The 20385-nt window shown below is 41.0% G+C and overlaps 1 protein-coding gene across 1 annotated transcript in view; it reads right to left on the reverse strand.

Moving 5' to 3' along the window:
• PARD3B (par-3 family cell polarity regulator beta) overlaps nt 1–20385 on the reverse strand; it is a 933574-nt gene that overhangs the window by 583420 nt on the left and 329769 nt on the right. Inside the window, 1 exon segment of the mRNA XM_029068763.2 lies at nt 1923–2029. Coding sequence (XP_028924596.1) covers nt 1923–2029 — 107 coding nt within the window.

Raw genomic sequence — 20385 nt, forward strand, 5'->3', positions numbered from 1 at the left:
TTATCGCTGCCTCTCCCTGCCTCTCCCCCTACCACTTTGCAGGAAATCTCTCCTCCCTTCCTATGATATTACATTTATATCTATATTATATTATTTTATAGGGCCTTTGTCTCAATTTGCTTTTTCTAATAAAACAAAATGCAAGGCTCATATTTTTTCTCATCAATAAATAATTCTGCTGAATCAATCAGGAAAATCAGATTATTTTCCTATGTTTCTGTAAGAAATGGCCAAGATTGCCGATCTCGACTAGAAAGCAAAACCAGGTTCCTGGATTTTCACCCACCTGATAGCATATTTCCACAGGCTGAACTGCCCCAGAAATTAAGCTGCCTGAACTGGCCAAAATAAGTAAATGTTTGGTCATGTCAAACACTGGATAGGGGGTTTTATCTTCTAAAAACAAAGCTACATAAAAGCCATCACAGTCTCTAAGCTTTAGTCTTATCAACATATAGTTTGAACAGCTGGAGTTATAAATGCTACAAGTATTATTACATCATAATGTCTAAAAAAAGTCTTTGCGGTTTTCAGCTTGTCTAAATAACACAATGCTGTAATTATATAAATGCCTCTTCCAATTATTTCTTTATAATATTTGTTTCTCTTTTCTGAGGGAAAATAATAGATCCACAGAGCAAACACTCTCTTTGTATAATAATAATGGTATTTGTTAAGCACTTACTATGTGCCAGACACTGTTCTAAGCACTGGGGGGGGGGTGATACAAGGCGATCAGGTTGTCCCACGGAGGGGCTCACAGTCTCAATCCCCATTTTACAGATGAGGCAACTGAACCACAGAGAAGTGAAGGTACTTGCCCAAAGTCACACAGCTGATAAGTGATGGAGCCAGGATTAGAACCCCGGGCCTCTGACTCCCAGCCCAGGCTCTTTCCACTAAGCCACATTGCTTCTCATGTATCATCATCATCAATGGGACTTACTGGGTGCTTACTGTGTACAGAGCACTGTAACTAGGCGCTTGGGAGTACAGTATAATAGAGTTGGTAGACACAATCCTGCCCACAGTGAGCTATGCACATATTATTCATTCATTCACTGATTCAATCATATTTTTTGAATGTTTACTATGTGCAGAGCATTGTACTAAGCACTTGGAAAGTACAATTCAGCAATAAAGAGAGACAATCCCTGCCCCCAATGGGTTTAGAGTCTAGAAGCGGGACACAGACATCAAAACAAGTAAACAGGCATCAATAGCATCAATATAATACAATTAGTTACTCCATCTTCATGTTTTTGCACATGAATATTACATTTAATGCATAAAAATTAAAAGTAGGATTGGTATACACACTTCATGCTAAAGTTCCTCCTATCGATATAGTTTGATATTCCAATCCACCCATAATCTAACTGTGCCTATATTTACTCTCTGGAACGGAATCCATGTCGAGAATCTGCTTTGATGATGATAGCAAGTAATCCAGCTAACACATACCAACATTTCAATTTGTCAATCGATAGTATTTATTGAGTGACTTCTGAGTGCAGAGATACCAGGCTCTTGGGAGAGTACAATAAAATCAGTAGAGGTGATCTCTGTTTTCAAGGAGTTGGAGACCATCCAGTTCAAGGATTGTTATGTCCAGTTTGGCTATCCTTACCTCCTGGTTTCCCTCAGCATCCAAAAGCCCTCTTAAGTTTTTTGCTCCTGGCTTTTTGCCTTCCTTCCATACTATAGGTGGGAAATCAAATTTGGGGTGATCATCCACCTTATGTTGTAAAGGATATGCATTATTCATTAAAAGGTCATAAATAACTGGAAATGTAGAGTCTATCTCCTTTCCTGCAACATTTTCATGTGAAATTTCAGTATCTCTCATTCAAATCACCTGGCTTCTCGGAAAGAAAATGCAATTTTTCCTAACTCAAACATGCAAATTGCAGGATACCTACTGGTACGAGGGGTTTCCCGTTGGAGTCGTTGAGGTGTGCAGCAGGTAGAGAGTCAGCAGGTGGGCATGGTACTGGGTCACTGCTCCTCCTCACTAACAGTGGCGTGCCTGGAAGACAAGATTGGAGGTCAGAGGTCAAAAGAGCCTGAGGGGGAAAGAACATTACAGTGCAATTTAATTAAAAAAAGCCCTTGATAATCTTTTGTGAAAATAAATTTCTCTCTCTATAGATGCTTTGTAAATTGCCCAATTTGATGGTACTGTCATTATTATCACTGGCATAAAGGAAAAAAAATTATATGATGAGAGGAGAAAATGGGTCCCCCCTACCATGCACAGCAGCTCCCCAAAATCCACGTGCACTGCCTACTTTCTTATAAAAGGAAAGGCCGATTGAGGAACCGCCAATGTATATGGGAATGGAATGCCTGCTGCTTACTACGAGTGATTTTGCCATGGAACGGCAGCTCTATAATCACCGATTCCTGAAGCGATCACACTGAGGAAGGCACAGTGGAACAGGAATTCTCATAGTTCTCCCCTTGAAGCAGATTTCAACATAAAATTCAAGTAGTTGATAGTAGATATCCCCTTTTCTTTTCACGTGCTAGTCACCTTGGCATCCAAATAGTAATTTTGTTAGTAAACTCTCCCATGTGAAAGTCAGACATTGTCAGAGTCAGATTCAAGTAGAGAATCAGGACTTCTCCCTTCCTCGATGCTCCAGGGTTCACTGTTGCCCATTTGAGGGCCATAAACCAGAGCTCTGAATATTTGATTCTTTTGATCTCCATTTCTTTTGATCTGCACTGTAGAGCGTTAATGTCACTTTAAAGTAAACAAAGAAATTGGACATCAATTCTCTGTCATATTAAATTTGTGGAAATTAAAACTTTCAAAAAGAGACCCAACATTATTCTTTTATTTGCTAAGTTAATTACATGTAAATAAATTGTCTCACTGCTTCCTAGCTTTCTAAAAGCTCCTTCCATTAAATATTTGAAGCAATTAGATATTAAATTCTGGAAGATGATCTTTCTAATAGAAACCCCAATTGAAATACAACTATAATGGAGGTAGTAGGCTTATTCTAATTAAGACTGAAATATTTATTTTATGTAAAATTGACAATTAGAATGGTTGCTTTTGAAAACCCCGATTTGCTGTTGTTTTCAACTCACTCCTTAACCTTAAAACTCTCTACATGGGACTCTGTCTGTTTGTTATTCTCTTTGGGAATAAGGTAGAACAGTTTCCCATCTCATATGTTGCCAGAATAATTTCAAAAGACTTTTGATTAACTTACGTTTTAAACTCTATTGTATTGTACTCTCCCAAGTGCTTAGTACAGACTTCTGCGAATAGCAAATGTTCAATAAATACCATTGATTTTTCCAATGATTCATTAGTCGATGTTTTCACCGTGGCTAGGCATTGTGTCTAACAACTCTGTTGACTTTCTCAAGTGTTTAGAACAGTGCTCTGCCCACAATAAGAGCTCAGTAAATACCCTTGACTGATTGACCTCAACTATCTCCTTTTCCTATGCTATTATGATAAAGCCCCCTATTTCCAGTTTGACAGCCTAATAGAAATTTTGGTCATAAACTCTACGACGCAGAAATCAGTCATTTTCCTATTGCCTGTCTTTTTTCTTTTTTCCCCAAGCAGCTGCGAGCTCACAGTGTATGCTGACCTCTCCTTGCAGTTTGGGAATCTCATTCAGGGAAGGGCTAAACCCAAGGAATGGCTGAGCAGAACACAGAGCTGTGAAGGGGAGAGGCAGGGCTGGTTCCCAGTTCTGTCATGGGGGAGTGGGGCAGTGTAGGGCATTTCTTCTGAGTACAGGTGCAAGCCCTTTTTTTGAGTTGAGGCAACCTAATTGTAGCCCACCCTCGCTTAAACCCTGCCCCAGCAATTCAGGGAAATGAGTACTTTGGCCCCATTCCAGATAATGACAAGCAGCATGGCTTAGTGGAGAGAGCACGGGCTTGGGAGTCAGAAGAACCTGGGGTCTAATCCCGGCTCTGCCCATGTCTGTTGGGTGACCTTGGGGGCAAGTCACTTAACTTCTCTGGGCCTTAGTTACCTCATCTGTAAAATGGGAATAAGAATGTGTAAGAGTATCCCATGTGGGATAGGAACTGCGTCCAACCCGATTAACTTGTATCTATCGCAGCACTTAGAACAGAGCTTGGTGCATAGTAAGTGCTTCACAAGGACCATAATTAATATTATATTGATCATTCTAAAGAGTGAGGGAAATGATAGATATTTGTGAAAAGTTCTTGTCTTATGCCATCGAGTCGTTTCCGACCATAGCGACACCAAGGACACATATCTCCCAGAACATCTAGCTCTCCATCTATAATCATTCTGGTAGTGTATCCACAGAGTTTCTTGGTAAAAATACGGAAGTAGTACCGTTGCCTCCTTCTGCACAGTAAACTTTAGTCTCCGCCCTCAACTCTCTCCCACGCCACTGCTGCGCAGCAAGAGTGATTTTTGATTTGTAGCAGATTGCCTTCCACTCACTTGCCACTGCCCAAGCTAGGAATGGAATGGGTAGGCCTCGGCTTGACTCTCCCTTCCACAGTTGAAACTGGTAGATTGCTGGAAATTTTCCAGGTGTGACCCAGAGAGGGGCTCTGAATAGTTGGGAGTTCCTTATCTGAACAATTCTACGGATCCATGTCTCTCCATCATTTCTACCAGATGACAAATAGTCAATTTACAATTTACCCATTATGGGTAAAACATTTTAACTCTTCCCCAAACTATCTCAGGTTTGCCTCTGAGTTCATCCATTCCCTAAAACAGGAAGACAAATATAAGACAGTATTTTTCCAGGGGTCCTCTAATAAATTTGTCATTTTTTTAACCTACTCAACACCTAAGCAAAATGACAATTGTTGCCATGGCTGACATTTTACTTTTTTTCTCTGATTAAACATCCTAAAATAGCAGGACAAAAAAGCAATAAAACTTGCAGCCACTGAAGAATTAATGTAAATCACATGTTATGTGATGCTGTCACTTGGGATAAACGCAGCAAGTACTGCATTATTTAGAACACTATCTAGGATGAAGAGCACACAGGAGAAAAAGAGATGACCTTAAAAATCGGCAGGATTGGATGTTGAAATATTCTTAAATATATCTGTTCTCCCTTAGAAGAAGCAAAATAGTTTGAGTTGACAAATGGCTTTGAGCAGCTTTTCTTAATTTCCTAATTGTAGATACCAGTTCCATGATGCTTCCAGACACACATCCACAAAGTAATTACAGCACTGTCAGAGGAGCCATTACTGATATAATGTATATGAATAAATAAGGTACACTATAAAAACATCTAATTTTTTTTAAACTGTATACACTGGGATTTCCTCCCTTATCAAGGCCCTAAAAACAATAGATAGGATTTTTAATTGAATGTCAGCAGGCACTGTCATTTCACTGAAGACAGGAACAATTTCATCTCAGAGTATGGCTCAACATTCCTTGGGAATACAAACATGCTTACCTCTAATATAGCCTACCTTTTGTATCCCTGTTGGTGGAGTTTGATGGTGTGAATATTCAAAAGCGTATTTGGAATGGACAGGGTGAGGGATTGGGGGGGTCTGAATGGGTAGCAGATAAGCAGCATGACCTAGTGGAAAAAGCATGGGCTTGGGAGTCAGAGGTTGTGGGTTCTAATCCTGGATCGGCCACTTGTCAGCTTTGTGACTTTGGGCTAGTCACATAACTTCTCTGGATCTCAGTGACCTCATCTGTAAAATGGGGATTGAGCCTGTGAGCCCCACATGGGACAACCTAATTACCTTGTATCTACCCCAGAACTTGGAACAGTGATTGGCACACAGTAAGCACTTAACAAATACCATTATTATTATTATTCTGGTGCCCCCCTCCAGTATGAAAACTACATTTCCCACATTTACACAGCTTGTAATCTTCTCTACTCCTGCTGTAAACCTTTGGTGAAAGGAGGACTTGACTTGCCTTTGAATAACACTAGATTTTCTCTGGCTTTGGTATTGATATAATTGGCATATTCAGGGACTGGCTAACCTGAGAGAGATCTCAGCCCATTGGTGATACAGCCTAAGCATTTAAAATTCAAAAAGAAGAATCCCATCCTTTTCACTTCTCCATTCCATTTTTCTCTTTTCTTCCCATTTCCTATGCTCTTCTCTCCAGAAATTGTTAGATGATATTGGAGTGGCTGTAAAGCTATTATTAACAGTAGTAATCAATCACTCAAATATGTTTATTGAGTGCTTACTGTGTGTAGAACACTTGTTGGGGGCAGGGAATGTGTCTGTGTTGTGTTATACACTCCCAAGAGCTTAGTACAGAGCTTTGCACACAGTAAGAGCTCAATAAACATAATGGAATGAATGAATGAAGTGCCTGAGAGAATACAATATAACAGAGTTGGTAGACAAGTTCCCTGACGATATTTGCACTCATAATTTGCATGGATAACTCAACAGGAAGAGAAGATGAAGTGAGAATTTTGGATAAGAGAAAAGAATTTTTTTGGAATAATCAATCAGTGGTATTTACTGAATTCTGACTGGAATAGGTAACGTTGCCCCCCCAAAAAAGAAATTTACTTCTGACTAGTGGGCAGGACTTAGTACAAAAGTACAATTTGGAAGAACTACTCTGGAAGGGTGACCATGAAGCACTTAGTACAGTGCTCTGCACATAGTAAGCGTTCAATAAATACTATTGAATGAATGAATCAATGAATGAATAGATGAATGTAACATTCTTGGTGAGGGGAAGGGAAAGGGGAGAGAAGATTGCATGTAGACTTTAAGTACCTTGTAGGTAGGGATCACATCTACCATCTCTATTGCAATGTACTTTTCTAAGGGCTTGGTGCAGTGTGATGAGCACAGCAAATGCTCTATTAATACCACTGATTGATTGATTGATCAGAAGGGTAAGAGGGAGGACACCCCAAAATCCAATTCAAGGATATTTAAAATTAGAATAAGAATCTAGGAAAAAATATGGCTTTAAAAGGCCACTGAAGGGTGGAGTTACAAAATCAGGCAACTTACTAGAAGGTTAGAGGTTTCATCCTTGGTAAAATGTGTTCCATAGAACGGCAACAAAATACATTAAGAAAAAAAAATAGGTGAACAAAGAAAAACCCAGAATGGCAAACTGGGGATGGAAAAAGATCATCAGAGGCAAACAAGTAATCCCTCAAAAAATGAAAAACCCTCTGAGGCAGAAGAAAAGTAAAAGCCATTATATATGGCAGGACGGATGCAGGAAATTAAGTGGGCCCAAAAAGGGTTTGAAGATCATTTTACAAGGGATGTGAGACTAATAAAAGATTCTTTAAAGACATCAAAAGTCTGAATCTGGTTGAGAAATCAGTGGGGCCACTTGAAACTATGACTGATTTCCCTCTTCTTGGTTATTCAGTAAGAGCTGTGAGAACCTGTGGTTTTTTCAAACTCATTTTTACTACAGGTTTAGTACAAATTAGCAACTGTTTCTAAAAGACAGATGTCTTACTACATGACTTTCCTCGACTCATCTCTCTTATTCAACCCACATGTTCAATCTGTCACCCAACCTTGTTGGTTCTACCTTTGTAACATTGTTAAAATTCCCCCCTTTCCTCTCCATCTAAGCTGCTACCACACTGATCCAAGCACTTATCCCATCTCACCTTGTTGGTATTTAAGCGCTTACTATGTGCCGAGCACTGTTCTAAGCACTGGGGGCGATCCAGGATCACAGGTTGTCCCCCATGGGGCTACAGCCTTAATCTCCATTTGACAGATGAGGTCACTGAGGCACAGAGAAGTAAAGTGAAGCTCTGCACCGAGTAGGTGTTCAATAAATTCCACTGATTGACTGACAACTGGAGGTTTTTGAAGGATGGAGAGACCTGTTCAGAATGACATTTTAGAAAGATGATCTGAGCAGCAGTGAAGTATAGACAGGAGAAGGTAGAGGCTGGAGGCATGAAGACCAGTGAGGAGGCTGATAAAGTAGTCGACAAGCGTTTGGATCAAAGCGGTGGCTGCTTTGATAGAGGAAGGTATCCAAGAAATATGGTGCAGTAAATCTGACGGGAATGAACAACAGACAACGGAAGAGCTTGTTGGTATTTACGAGCTTACTATGTGCCGAGCACTGTTCTAAGCGCTGGGGGTGATCCATGATCATCAGGCTGTCCTCCGTGGGGCTCACAGCCTAATCCCCATTTGACAGATGAGGTCACTGAGGCACAGATAAGTAAAGTGAAGCTCTGCACCGAATAGGTGTTCAATAAATTCAACTGATTGACTGACAACTGGAGGTTTTTGAAGGATGGAGAGACCTGTGCAGAATGACATTTTAGAAAGATGATCTGAGCAGCAGTGAAGTATAGACAGGAGAAGGTAGAGGCTGGAGGCATGAAGACCAGTGAGGAGGCTGATAAAGTAGTCGACAAGCGTTTGGATCAAGGCGGTGGCTGCTTTGATAGAGGAAGGTATCCAAGAAATATGGTGTGGTACATCTGACGGGAATGAACAACAGACAACGGAAGAGCTTAAAGAGCAAGGAATAAAGGAATACTGCCAAGGCAGAGAGGATGGCAATATTATCAAAAGGGAAGGAGCATGGCCTAGTGAAAAGAGCATGGGCCTGGGAACCAGAGGACCTGTGTTCTAATCCTGGCTCTGCCACTTGTCTTCTATGTGACCTTAAATGAGTCACACAACTTCTATGTGCCACAGCTCCCGCATCTGCAAAATGGGGATTCAACACTTGTTCTCTATTCCCCTTAGACTGTGAGCCCCACGTGAGACCCGATTATCTTGCATCTACCCCAGGGCTTAGTACAGTGCTTGGCACATAGGAAGCCTTAACAAAAACCATTACTTATCAACCGTAACAGGAATATTTGATGGGGGAGAGGATTTGAAAGGGAAGGTGAAGAGTTCAATTAGATGCATACTGAGCTTTAGGTACCAGTAATACTTGCATATGGAGATGTTTTAAAGGAAAGAAAATGTGAGACTGCAGATGGGGAGACAGGTCAGGGCAAGTGAAATAGATTTGGAACTCAGCTGGGTAGAAGTGAAGGAGCATGGCCTAGTGGAAAGAGTATGGGTCTGTGAGTCGGAGGACCTGGGTTCTAATTCCACCCCTGTCAATTCCTTGCTTTGTGACCTACGGCAAATCACTTAACTTCTCTGTGCCTCTGTTTCCTCAACTGTAAAATGAGGAGTCAATACCTCTTCTCACTCTTAATTAGACTTTGAGCCTCATGTGGGATAGGGACTGTGTCCAACCCAATCAACTTGTATTTACCCAGGCACTTAGAATAGTGCTTGACACATAGTAAGCACAGAGACAATAATAATAATAATAACATGAACAATAACAAGAACAATACTGTTAATAAAATAATATGAGTCTGCAGCCAAGGGGGAAGATGTGCTCATGAAAGAGCATAAAGGAAGAAGAGCAGGAAGCACAGAATAAAGCCTTGAAGAACATCTAATTTTAGGGTGATGGGCAGAATAGGAACCAACCAAACAGATTGAAAGATGCTGCCCAGTCCCTCACTTTCATTTGGAAGCATTTTTTTTTTAGCTAAAATATCTAGAGTGTCTAAGCTTACATAAATATATGCCACCTGGTCTATGACAACTTGTGACAAGAACATTTTGGCTTTTCATTTTCAGTAGACCCGATCACAACTCTGCCAGACATTCATTTCCACCATTCTTCTGCGGTGACCATTCATTCATTCATTTTTTGATTCAATCGTATTTATTGAGCGCTTCATGTGTGTGGAGTACTGTACTAAGCGCTTTGAAAGTACACTTCAGCAACAAATAGAGACTATCCCTGCCCACAAAGCGCTCACAGTCTGGAATGGGAGAGACAGACATCAAAACAAGTAAATAGGCATCAATAGCATCAATATAAATAAATAGAATTATAGATATATACACATCATTAATAAAATAAGTAGAATTCTAAATATGTACATATGTACACACAAGTGCTGTGGGGAAGTGAGGGGAGTAGAGCAGGGGGAGCGAGTGGGGGTGATGGGGAGGGGAGGGAGAGCAGAGGAAAAGGGGGGCTTAGTATGGGAAGGCCTCCTGGAGGAGGTGAGCTTTTAGAGAAGCAGCGTGGCTCAGTGGAAAGAGCACGGGCTTTGGAGTCAGAGGTCATGGGTTCGAATCCCAGCTTGGCCACTTGTCAGCTGTGTGACTGTGGGCGAGTCACTTAACTTCTCGGTGCCTCAGTTACCTCATCTGTAAAATGGGGATTAAGACTGTGAGCCCCACTTGGGACAACCTGATTCCCCTGTGTCTACCCCAGCGCTTAGAAAAGTGCTCGGCACATAGTAAGCGCTTAACAAATACCAACATTATTATTATTAGTAGGGCTTTGAAGTGTGCTGGTTTGGTGGAGGTGAGGAGGGAGGGCATTCCAGGTCAGAGGAAGGATGTGGGCCAGGGGTCGAGGGCGGGACAGGTGAGAACGAGGCACAGTGAGAAGGTTGACCAGTCGTCAGACTAATCTTACTGTGCCCTCTCAGACAGAGTCACCCTATCCCTTCAACTGCTCATTCAAGAAGGTGAAGATGGTAGAGCTTTACATGGAATTCTTACATCCAAAGGAAAGCAGATGGCGATACTCTACTTATGATGGCAGATTCTGAGTCTAGGAATCAGGGGTGTACAGAAGCAGCATGGCTTAGTGGATAATGCATGAGATGGGGAGTCAAAAGGTCATGGACTCTAATTCTGCCTCCACCACTTGTCTGCTGTGTGATTTTGGGAAGGTCACTTTACATCTCTGTGCCTCAGTTACCTCATCTGTAAAACGGGAATTGAAACTGTGAGCCCCACATGGTACAGGGACTATGTCCAACCCAATTTGCTTGTATCTACTCCAGCGCTTAGTACAGGACCTGGCACCTCATACGCCCTTAACAAATGCCATAATTATTATCATTATTATTATTATCCATCACAAATGTGAGAACTGGACAATGATCCCACAGTCTTCAATCAGTCAATCAATGGTATTTAATGAGCACTTTCGATGAACAGATCACTGTACTAAGTGCTTGGGAGAGTCTGATACAGCAGCGTTGGTAGACATGTTTCCTGCCCACAAGGAGCTTACAATCTAGCGAGACAGGGTGTGCAGTGTAGTAGTTGAGGCTACCTTCTTTCAGACGGGAAAGATGCTGAAACCTTCCCTACGTACAGAATTTCATATTGGCTGAAGAAAATGTGACTGAGTACAAAATATCATGCCCACAACTGCCTGGAAATGGTGGTGTGGATCCATGCTTCTATTATCAACTTCTTGAGAGCCAAGAATAGCATCAGATGCATTTTTGAAATAATCAAAAATGAGGCTCGTGCCACAGGATGAGGAGTGCGGGCAAATTTGATAAATTGGGAGAGGTGTGGAAAGAGAAAGACAACCACTAGATGGCCAAATTTAACTCCAGCATCAGACCATCCTCTGCTCACTTTCTTTCTTTGTAAGATCCACCCAGTAGGGATCAATTCATACAATGCTATCATGTTGCCAGGTATAGTCATTATTTTTGTTCATATCATATAACCTTACTGAGGGCCAAACACATTCCAGATGGCATGGAGAACAAACAATTAGATGCAATCTTTTTCAGAGGTGGGGGGAGAAGTCTCACTTTGTCAGAAGTGAGGGGTGGCCACCATACTTTTTTGTGAATAAGATTGTAAATGTGGTAATGAGCTAACTCCAACACAACCTAACTTCCAATACCCCTGATATTTTGCAATTGGGCATCACCTGAAGATTTGGCATAGAAGAGGCACCTGAGCACCGCTGGATGATCTCTTCGGGGGATAATGGATCAGAGAGTTGAGTCGGTAATGATTTCATATCAGTTTGTGAGCGTTCAGTTGTTATTAACTGAGTTCAAGTTCAGCTTCAGTTCAAGCAAGCTAAATAAATACCATCTGAAATCTCCTCAGTGCATGTTGTAGTTAGTACCTATACATTTGACACATACTGAACAAAAGCAAAAGGTGAAAGAAACTAATTGTTGGCCCACACATAAAATGAATGGATTGAAATTCAAAATGATGCACTGGGGACTTTTGTGGTGAACAAAGGGGGAAGTTACTTAAAAATAAGCATTCTGGTCCATTTTACTATTTATTAAAATAGATGCCACTTACGTGACATGCTTAATGGCTTGTCTGCTTTGGAGGAAGGGTGGGTAGAGCACAGAATAAAAACTCACTGGCCATGCGTTTTTAGGCCAATTCTTCCCAGAAAACAACTGGCAATCTAACCACATCTGAGATTCACCACCTCTAGACTGTAAGCTCATTGTGGGCAGGGAATGTGTCTCCTGTTACAGCGGACTCTCTGAAGCACTTAGTGCAATGCTCTGCACACAGTAGGGCTCAATAAATATGACTGATTTACTCAGGGCAATGAGGGCAGATGGACCTCCAAATCTACTAGAAAACAGGGTGGCTAGTGGATACAGCATGGGCCTGCGAGCCAGAGGACCTGGGTGCTAATGCTGGTTCTACCATTTGTCTGCTGTGTGACCTTGGGGACAAATTACTTAACTTCTCTGTGCCTCAGTTATCTCATCTGTAAAATGGGGGTTAAGATCGTGAGCCCCATGTGGGACATGGACTGTGTCCAACCTGATTACTTTGTATCTACCCCAGTGCTCTACAAGAGTGCCTGGCACATAGTAAGTGCTTAATGAATATCTTAAAAAAAAGGAAAGTTACAGATGAGCATACAGACAAGGAAGGGAAAGGAGAGAGTCTTAGGCTTGCAATGAAAAATCAATCCACATAACTGGGAAAGAGTCTGTGGGAAGAGTTACTGGAATTAGTGGTAAATGTGTTTTATCAGGATGATATTTTAAATATTAAACAAGCTTGTACACCCTCAATATTGCCAATGAATGGTTGAATAAGTGTCCGCATATGCTAAAAGCATAATTATAAAATGCAAATTCTGGTACCATTCAGGCACAGACGGAATGCTCAAAAATTGAAGTGACTTGACGGGATGCCGTCATGGTAACTTCATACATAAAATGATAGAGCGCACCTCAAATAGGATGTAGAAAAAGTAGAAAATAAAAAATAATGTACATATTTAAAGCATTTCATTACTCTTAATTTTAGTGAACACAAAATCAGGCTTATTTATTTGTTTTAATCTTCCCTTGCGTGAATAAATCCAAACAAGAAAATAAAGCGGTAGTTCCTAAAAATAGGCTTACACTGTCTTTAAGTAAAAAAAAAAAATGAAAATAATAATCACAGCATAAGTGGATAGGTGCAATTTCCTGCCTTAGGCAGGTAATTGCAGGTGCTTATTGGGGTTTTTTTTGTTTGTTTTTTTCTTCCCCGTGTCTCTATCCCAATTTATTCCAAGGCCCAATCCTTCTTCAGTTATTGACCTCTTAATATGTATTCTCTGACTGAAAAGGTTTCTACAATCAGCATTAATGGCTGTCTTCTGTCTGCAGAATAAGATTCTCTTTGTGAGGGAAGTAGTGCAGCTTTTGTCCAGACTGCCCATTCCCCAAGAAAGCGCATAGCCAAAGAGCTAGTTCTTCTGTTGAGGTGTTTTATTTCATCATTTTTCACTATTACCTCTTGATTATCAGTACCTAAACGTGACTTCTTTCCATTTCCAAAGCACATCTACATCGAGAACTTGAGTAAGGGAGGCTGGATAAACTCACACAGCAGGGGTAATTCCCCATGAAGAATTTCACACATTACATTACTCGAGAGATCATTGACCAAGGGAGTGAACAAAATAATTACATTTTCCTCTTGTAAATTTCCTGAGATAACAGAAGTGAATGTTCTCCTCATACAAACATCACCGTGTATGGTAAAGACACAAATAACTAATAGGAGACCAGAAAAGGACCTCAGCTTTAACCTAAGTTAATGTGTGGAGTTTTGTTATTTTAGAGTTAGCATCATCTTTCTTTCCCCATGTTCTCTAAAAATTCTAATTGTGATACCTCTCAGGAGTATCAAGTTTTCCCCGTGACATCTTCCACCCTAGCTTTAAAATTAACGTGACTGTTTCCACCTCACATCGCCTTGAGATTTTTCCAGAGTAAGCCTTCCTCCTTTATAAATTGAAAATTCAGAATACGTGTGGAAGGTTATTTTAAAAATCTGTCAAGGGCAATTGCTGAAATCCTTCTGAGCTTCAAATTCCCAGATTTGGCCATTAGGATATTACAGTGTGAAGTTTCTTACAATGAATCATTTCCAAAGTTAGTGCAAATCCATTTTTTTCCATGCCTCCATTTTCCTACTGATTGTCACTGCTTATTTATGCATGTGCTAAATGAAGGTGATGCAACAATCCATGCCAACACAGGATGGAAATTAGAGAATCACATCCTAACACATGCATTAACCAAACAGAGAGTCAGTGAAGAGAGAAATCCAAAAATGCCCAGGGTTGGGGGGAGAGAGTGACAGAGCGAGAACACGCGAGAGAGAGAGAAAGAGACAGACGAAAAATGCCATGAGAGGTCTAGATGGATGGAAGCATGTCAATGTGTCCAAATGATGGGTGCTTCCAATCAATCGATCAAGCAATGGTATTTATTAAGTGCTGATTGTGTGCCAAGAACTGTACTATGCACTTGGGACAGAACAATAAAATACAGTTGGTAGCCATGATCTCTGCCCACAAGGAATTTACAGTAGAGACATTTTTGGGAAATGTCTTCCAAGTAGCTGGAAATATTATGGTCTTTGTTAGAAGGCAACTGGCTTGGTGAGAATGACTCTCAAATCAAAATTCTATTTAAAGTAAAACAAGCAGAGCATCCTCAACACCCTGAAGAGCCTCACGACTCTGATAAAAATGATGTGAATCAAAGCATACATGTTGTAATACAAAACAAAATAAGGAATATGTGCAACAAGAGGCAAAAGAGATAGATCAATGCTACACACTGCAAACAAAAAACAACAACAAGGGAAAGACCTTTAAGCATACATGAAGAATGTCTGTGTTCAATCAATTAGTGGCATTTATTGAGTGCTTACTGTGTGCAGAGCACTTTATTAAGAGCTTGAGAGAGTACAATACAACAGTTGGCAGACACAGTACCTGCCTACCAGGAGCTCACAGCCTAGATTGAAGAGTGTAATATATTGTTCTTCCACAAGCATGTGTCCAAGGTCACCACATATAAATAATAATAATAATAATGTTGGTATTTAAGCACTTACTATGTGCCGAGCACTGTTCTAAGTGCTGGGTTAGACACAGGGGAATCAGGTTGTCCCACGTGGGGCTCACAGTCTTAATCCCCATTTTACAGACAAGGTAACTGAGGTACCGAGAAGTTAAGTGACTTGCACAAAGTCACACAGCTGATAAGTGGCCGAGCCGGGATTCGAACCCATCACCTCTGACTCCAAAGCCCGTGCTCTTTCCACTGAGCCATAGTGGATATAGCCTAGTGGATAAAGCACAGCCCCGGGAGTCAGAAGGACCTGGATTCTAAAACTGCTTCCACCACATCTGCTGTGTGATTTGGGGCAAATCATTTTACTTCTCTATGCCTCAGTTACCTATCTGTAAAGGCAGCTTGGTATAGTGGATAGACCACGGGCCTGGGAGAAAGGTCATGTTTCCCATTCTGCCACTTGTCTGCTGTGAGACTTTGGGCAAGTCACTTCACTTCTTTGTGACGCAGTTACTTCATCTGTAAAATGGGGAACGAGACTGTGAGCCCTATGTGGGACAGGAACTGTGTCAAACCCAAATTGCTTGTATCCACCCCAGTGCCTAGTACAGTTTCTGGCACATAGTAAGCATTTAACAACTACTATTATTATTATTACTATTATTATTACTATTATTATTATGTGGCATGTGGACTACATCCAACTTGATTATCTTGAATCAACCCCAGAGCTTAGTAAAGTGCCTAGCACATAGTAAGTGCTTAAATACCAACATTATTATTATTATAATATATAATAAATAATATATATAAATAAATAAATATATAATATATATTAAATAAATAAATATATTATTTATATATTATTATTTATTATTTATAGAATATAAAATATATTCTATTTTATATAGAATATTATTTATTCATTCAATAAATACTATTGAATGAATGAATGAATAAGTGCTTAACAAATACTATGAAAAATAGAGCTTCTACAATGTCACCTCCTCCAGAAGTCATTCCCGGATTAATCCCCTCCCTGTGTCATGGCAGCACTTCAGTTACGTCAACACTCAAATGCATTTAAATATTCATGTACCTTCGCTGATTTATACATCTATTTGTACTTATGATATAAGTCTGCACGATTTTCACTATTTGTTTCCATCAATGTATGTCTCCTTCTTCCCCCATTACACCATGAACTACCTGAGAGCATGGATTTTACTGTTCGTAAAACAATATTCCACATGCAGCAGGTGCTTGATAAATAATGGCAATCATGATGATGGCTTATTAACCCCTTTCTCATCCTAGAACATATCTGGAAAATAGGTAAAGAAGAGTCAAAGGGACCCCTCGATAAACACCTCCAAACGGGCAGGGCACCTGGAAAGGTGACACACACAGCCACGTGGGCAACTAAGGAGAATTCAAATTCTTACCAGATCTGCAGGGCACCCTGCCAATCACCTCTCGAGAGTGGGCACCAGCTGTTCTTTGGGATGTGGGCCTGTCTCCATTTCACAGCCCCAAGGGCAATGTGGTATGACACTTTTGGGGTCAAAGGGTGGTGGTGGTATGTGCCTGCAAAAGCAGCTGGCCCCAAAGTATTGTCTCAAAGTTTAAAAGCAAAAAGTGATAGGTAGAAGCAGCTGGGCAATTACCTTTCGAAGGAAAACTCACGAAGGTCTGTAAGGTGCAAATTTGGATAAGTAATCTGGATCAGCATCAGCCGGCTAGCTCAGCTGGATCGAACACGGGGCTAATAACGCCGAGATGGTGGGTTCGATCCCCGTATGGGCCAGTTGTCTTTTTATACATTTTAGAAGCAGCGTGGCCTAGTAGAAAGAGCACGGGACTGGCTGTCAGAGGACTTGGGTTCCAATCTTGGTTCTGCCGCTTGTCTGCTGTGTGACAGTGGGCAAGTCACTTCACTTCTCTGGGTCTCAGTTCGCTCATCTGCAAAATGGGAATTCAAAACCTGTTCTCCTTCCTACTTAGATTTGGAGCCCCACGTGGGATGTGATTACCTTGTATCTACCCCACCCCTTAGTTCATTGCTTGGCACATAGAAAAGTGTTTAACAAATACCACAATTATTATTACTACTAATAATTTGCAGTGTTTGGAATTCTGGCTAAAGTGCCATTTGGTGGGATATAATAATAATATAATAATAATAATAATAATAATATCCCATCCAATGGCACTTTAGCGAGAATACCAAACACTACAATTCCCGTGTGGCCAAACAGTTTCTGTTAATGCATCTACCAGAGTTATAACCCAGACTAAACATCTGCCTTGTGAAACTGAATTCTTCTCATAAAACTATTTATTCATCCATCCATCCATCCATCCATCCATCCATCCATCCATCCATCCATCCATCCATTCGATCATATTTATTAAGCGCTTATTGTGTGCAGAGTGTATTGTGTACAATACAACAATAAACAATGACATTACCTGCCAACAACAATCTCAGTGTAGAAGGTGGGAGACAGACACCAATACAAATAAATAAAATAAGAGATATGTACAAAAGTGCTGTGGGGCTGAGATGAGGGAAAAGAGCAAAGGGAGCAAGTCAGGATGATGTGGAAGGGAGTGGGAGATAAGGAAAGGTGGGGCTTAGTCTGGAAAGGACTCTTGGAGGAGATGTGTCTTTGAAGAGAGGGGAGAGTAATTGTCAGGATTAAGGAGGGAGGGCGTTCCAGGCCAGAGGCAGGACGTGGGCCAGGGGTCAGCGGCAAGATCCCTATATTTTATGTTAATACAAGGAGGAAAAAGAAAACTATCACAAACTATCTATTGATGTTTTCAAATCCAAATTCAATCTGAACACTACATGTCTATGCTCATGCAGTAGGTTGAGGAGAAAGCACTTATCACTGCACACTTAAGGCACTTTAAATCTGACAGGTGAAATTATGAGAAGCAGTGTGGCTTAGTGGAAGGATCACGGACTTGGGAGTCAGAGGTTGTGGGTTCTAATCCTGGCTCCACCACTTGTCAGCTGTGTGACTTTGGGCTAGTCACTTAACTTCTCTGTGCCTCAGTTATCTCATCTGTAAAATGGAGATCAGGATGGTGAGCCCCACCTGGGACAACCTGATGACCTTTATCTCCCCCAGCACTTAGAACAGTGTTTTGGCACATAGTAAGCACTTAACAAATACCATCATCATTATTATTATATGGGGAAAGAAAGAAGAGGATGAGAAGTTCATTATTTGTGCGATCATATTTATTGAGTGCTTCTTGCGTGCAGAGCACTGTATTAAGCTTTTGGATTAGATTGGTTATATGCCTGGTATCTCTGGGGTAGCCAGGAACATTTCTGAGTAGCCATGTTGGAATCCTACAGGTGACAGTTTAGGTGGCATTCACGTTAGCCAAAATGGCAGCAGCCACTATGGAAGTCAGTCAGTAAATCAGATTTATTGAGCACTTACTGTGTGCAGAGCACTGTACTAAGCGATAGGGAGAGTACAATACAACAGTATAACAGACACTTTCCCTGTGCACAACAGACTTACATTCTAGAGGGGGAGAAGGAGGAGGAGGAGGAGAAAAATCCCCCCTCCATTTCCTGGGGCCCGAATCACTGCCGTCACAGTGGCTGTGGGATTCCTTTCTCCTCCTCTAGACTGTATGCTCCTTGTGGGCAGGGATGGTATCTTACAACTCTATTGTATTATACTCTCTCAAGCGATTAGTACAGTGCTCAACACACAGTAAATGGTAACTAAATTCCAGCTTTTCCACTAATCAGCTGTATGACTTGGAGAAAGTCATTTAACTTCTCTGTGCCTCAGTGACCTTATTTGTAAAAAGGGGATTAAGACTTCAGCCCCATGTGGGACAACCTGATTACCTCGTATCTACTCCAGTGCTTAGAACAGTGCTTGGCACATAGTAAGTGCTTAACAAATACCATTATCATCATCATCACTGATTGAGTCCCACCACCTTGACCAAAAGCAAAGCCTAAATGGCTTATCCCTGGAGGCTTTTTGAGGTGATGGGATCAAAAAAAATCTGCTTTACACAATTTAGGACTGCTAGGCTATTGATTCATTCATTCAATCGTATTTACTGAGCACTTACTGTGTGCAGAGGACTGTACTAAGTGCTTGGTAAGTACAATTCTGCAATAGAGGCAATCCCTGCCCACAATGGGCTCACAGTCTAGAAAGGAGGAGACAGACATCCAAACAAGTAAACAGGTATCAGTAGCAACATTATAAATAAAAAGAATTATAGATATATACATATCATTAATAAAAATAAAATTATAATTATAAATATGTACATATATATGCAAGTGCTGTGGGGCAGGGAGCGGGTAAAGCAAAGGGAGCGAGTGGGGAGGGGAGGAGGAGCAGAGGAAAAAGGGGGCTTAGTTTGGGAAGGCTTCCAGGAGGAGGTGAGCTTTCAGTCTAGCTTTGAATGGGGGAAGGTGCTAGTATGGTGGATGTGAGGAGGGAGGGCATTCCAGGCGAGGTAGGACGTGGGCTAGGGGTCGATGACGGGACAGGCAAGAAGAAGGCATAGATCAATCTGTGATCGATCAATCAATCTAGGGTATTTATTGAGTGCTTACTGTGTGCAGGGCACTTTACTAACTGCTTGGGTGAGTACAATACAATGATATAAATGTGCCCACTTTAATTTGGAAAACTTCAATGCCTCAAAAAAGGGCACAGTAAAGTGCTGCAACCCTGCAAGGCAAGGGCATCTCAGGAATTCAGGTTTAAATAACAAGATTGGTTTGACAGAGCAAGCCCACAAGAAATGTATCTGTGCCAACTCTGTTTTACAGGGAATGTGTTCTTTTACTGATCACTTTTATAAGGAAGTAAAATTCTTTGAAAAACTTCCACCTCCAATCTACCTCAAGGCTGTCCATTTGGTGTTACCTGAAAAATCATCTGAGTTTCAGAGAAGTGACTAAGAAAAGAGAGAGAGAATGGGGCATGGTCAAAGCTGAACTGTCCATGATGAAATTTCCATGAAAAGTGCTCCAGAAGAAAGTGGAATGTAGGGTAGAAGTTCTATATGGCACAATCACAGATTAATCAATTACTCAAATTTAGGATGGCTAATCATTCTTGAATAGTAGAACGAAGAATGAAGCCAAAAGCAAACAGCAAATCAATCCCAGACTCGCTAGAAAGGGCTCTGCCTAGACTATGTAAGA

The sequence above is a fragment of the Ornithorhynchus anatinus genome, chromosome 7, assembly GCF_004115215.2.
Source record: "Ornithorhynchus anatinus isolate Pmale09 chromosome 7, mOrnAna1.pri.v4, whole genome shotgun sequence".
In the NCBI taxonomy this organism is placed as follows: domain Eukaryota; kingdom Metazoa; phylum Chordata; class Mammalia; order Monotremata; family Ornithorhynchidae; genus Ornithorhynchus; species Ornithorhynchus anatinus.